Source organism: Heteronotia binoei, chromosome 16 (genome assembly GCF_032191835.1).
Source record: "Heteronotia binoei isolate CCM8104 ecotype False Entrance Well chromosome 16, APGP_CSIRO_Hbin_v1, whole genome shotgun sequence".
NCBI lineage: Eukaryota > Metazoa > Chordata > Lepidosauria > Squamata > Gekkonidae > Heteronotia > Heteronotia binoei.
In genome coordinates, this window is record NC_083238.1 from 54,875,871 (window position 1) to 54,877,452 (window position 1,582).

A 1,582-nucleotide genomic window follows, 5' to 3' on the forward strand; every position below is an offset into this window, starting at 1 on the left:
CACTTGCACCTGCTGGAATGGCCTTGGGTCAGCCATAGCTCTGGCAGAGGTTGTCCTTGAAGGGGCAGCTGCTGTGACAGCCCTCTCCAGCCCCACCCACCGCACAGGGTGTCTGTTGTGGAGGAGGAAGGTAAAGTAGATTGTGAGCCTCTCTGAGACTCTTCGGAGTGGAGGGCGGGATATAAATCCAATATCTTCTTCTTTTTTGAAGTCCTCTAGTCGGCTTTGTTTTGGTTTCCTGTTAAGATCACCATCCAAAGAACAGGACTGTTTCTTGTTTATTTCAGTAATTCCTAATATGAATCTATTCACTCTAACTGAGCGACACCAGGGGCCCAAAACAAACCAAAGCAGCAACGTCGTGACTTTGGAACGTGCCTCCCCCCCCCCTTTTCTTAAATCTAAGCAACACACTCACACACACAACCCATAATGCTTTTGATTATCACAGCACTTCTTTTTTAAAAAAAATTCTGTAGTTTAAATTGTAAACCTTGGACTCTTTGGTGAAGATGCGAGATTTGTTACTTTCCAGCCCATTCTTTTTCTTTTTCATTGCTGACAGATCTTGGTTTCCACAACAAACTCATTTTCAAAGTGCCGGATAGAGTGGCATTTTTCAGCAGAGCGTTTTGGGAGACCCCGGATCGTATCTCTGCGCTGAAGTCTGAATGTCCCCCTCCCTGCACAGAACCGATGAATGAAAACACCCAGATCTGACACGTTTTCAATCTCTTCTGTCACAAACACTTCTTCACGAATAAGGTAAGTCTGAGGCAGAAGGGAACCTGCTTCTAATTTTGCAAAGAGGTTGATCAGGTTCCGGGGAGGCAAAACAACTGAGGTATCCAGGGGGATCACATAGCAGTTACCCAGTTGCAGGTCGAGGTAGGCCGTCAAAAGCCTGTTGAAATCATGAATAATAGCCGCAGGATAGCCGTCCGATAAATTTGGAACCGGGATATCGATGATCGCCACATTATCATCCTCCCGGATATCAGCAACTTCAGCGATAGGCAGGAGGTACGATTCCGCAGCATTATCTGGATCAGACTCTACCTCATAGTATAGCTGTCCATGGAAGACTTCTTGCCTTAGAATCAAGTACTTGTAGATGGAGGCTCTACCAACCGCCACTCCTGCTACGACAAACGCAAGGCCCAACAGGACCAGCGCACAACTTCCAGGCGAGCTTTCAGGGCTGAGAGTTGCAACTGTTGGATCCTTGTCACTCACTGAGGCCTCCACCTCTTCCTTCTTAGGCTCATCGTTGTAGGCAAAGGGTGACTGGAATGTAGTGTTTGTCGTCTTCTTCACCATCGTGCTTGGGCTCGGGCCTCCTCCACTTCTGCGAGTGTCGCCGTCAATTCCCGCTACCGGCACTGCTTCCAGTCCGGTTACTGCGCAGGCAGTCTCTCCCTCGGTGAACTCCCTCGGTGAGCTCCCCCCTCCCTCATGCTGACTCTACCTGGGCCTCAGAATCCCCAGCAATGTTGAATGGGGGCTGCCTAGCAACCCACAAAATGTAGTCTCATGAGATCTCAGTGACACGTTATGGCCAGGGCTTTATTTGTAGCAGGAA

General features: G+C 48.9%; 1 protein-coding gene across 1 annotated transcript; it reads right to left on the reverse strand.

Moving 5' to 3' along the window:
• Positions 1-477: 477 nt before the first annotated feature.
• LOC132585256 (integral membrane protein 2A-like) lies at positions 478-1,320 on the reverse strand. The gene has a single exon (XM_060257059.1). The coding sequence runs from the start codon at positions 1,318-1,320 to the stop codon at positions 553-555; it is 768 nt and encodes a 255-aa protein (XP_060113042.1). The 3' UTR covers positions 478-552.
• Positions 1,321-1,582: the final 262 nt, after the last annotated feature.

Bases quoted from the DNA above. Each gene is read 5' to 3' on its own strand.
- LOC132585256 (XM_060257059.1), bottom strand. From the start codon at position 1,320: ATGGTGAAGAAGACGACAAACACTACATTCCAGTCACCCTTTGCCTAC.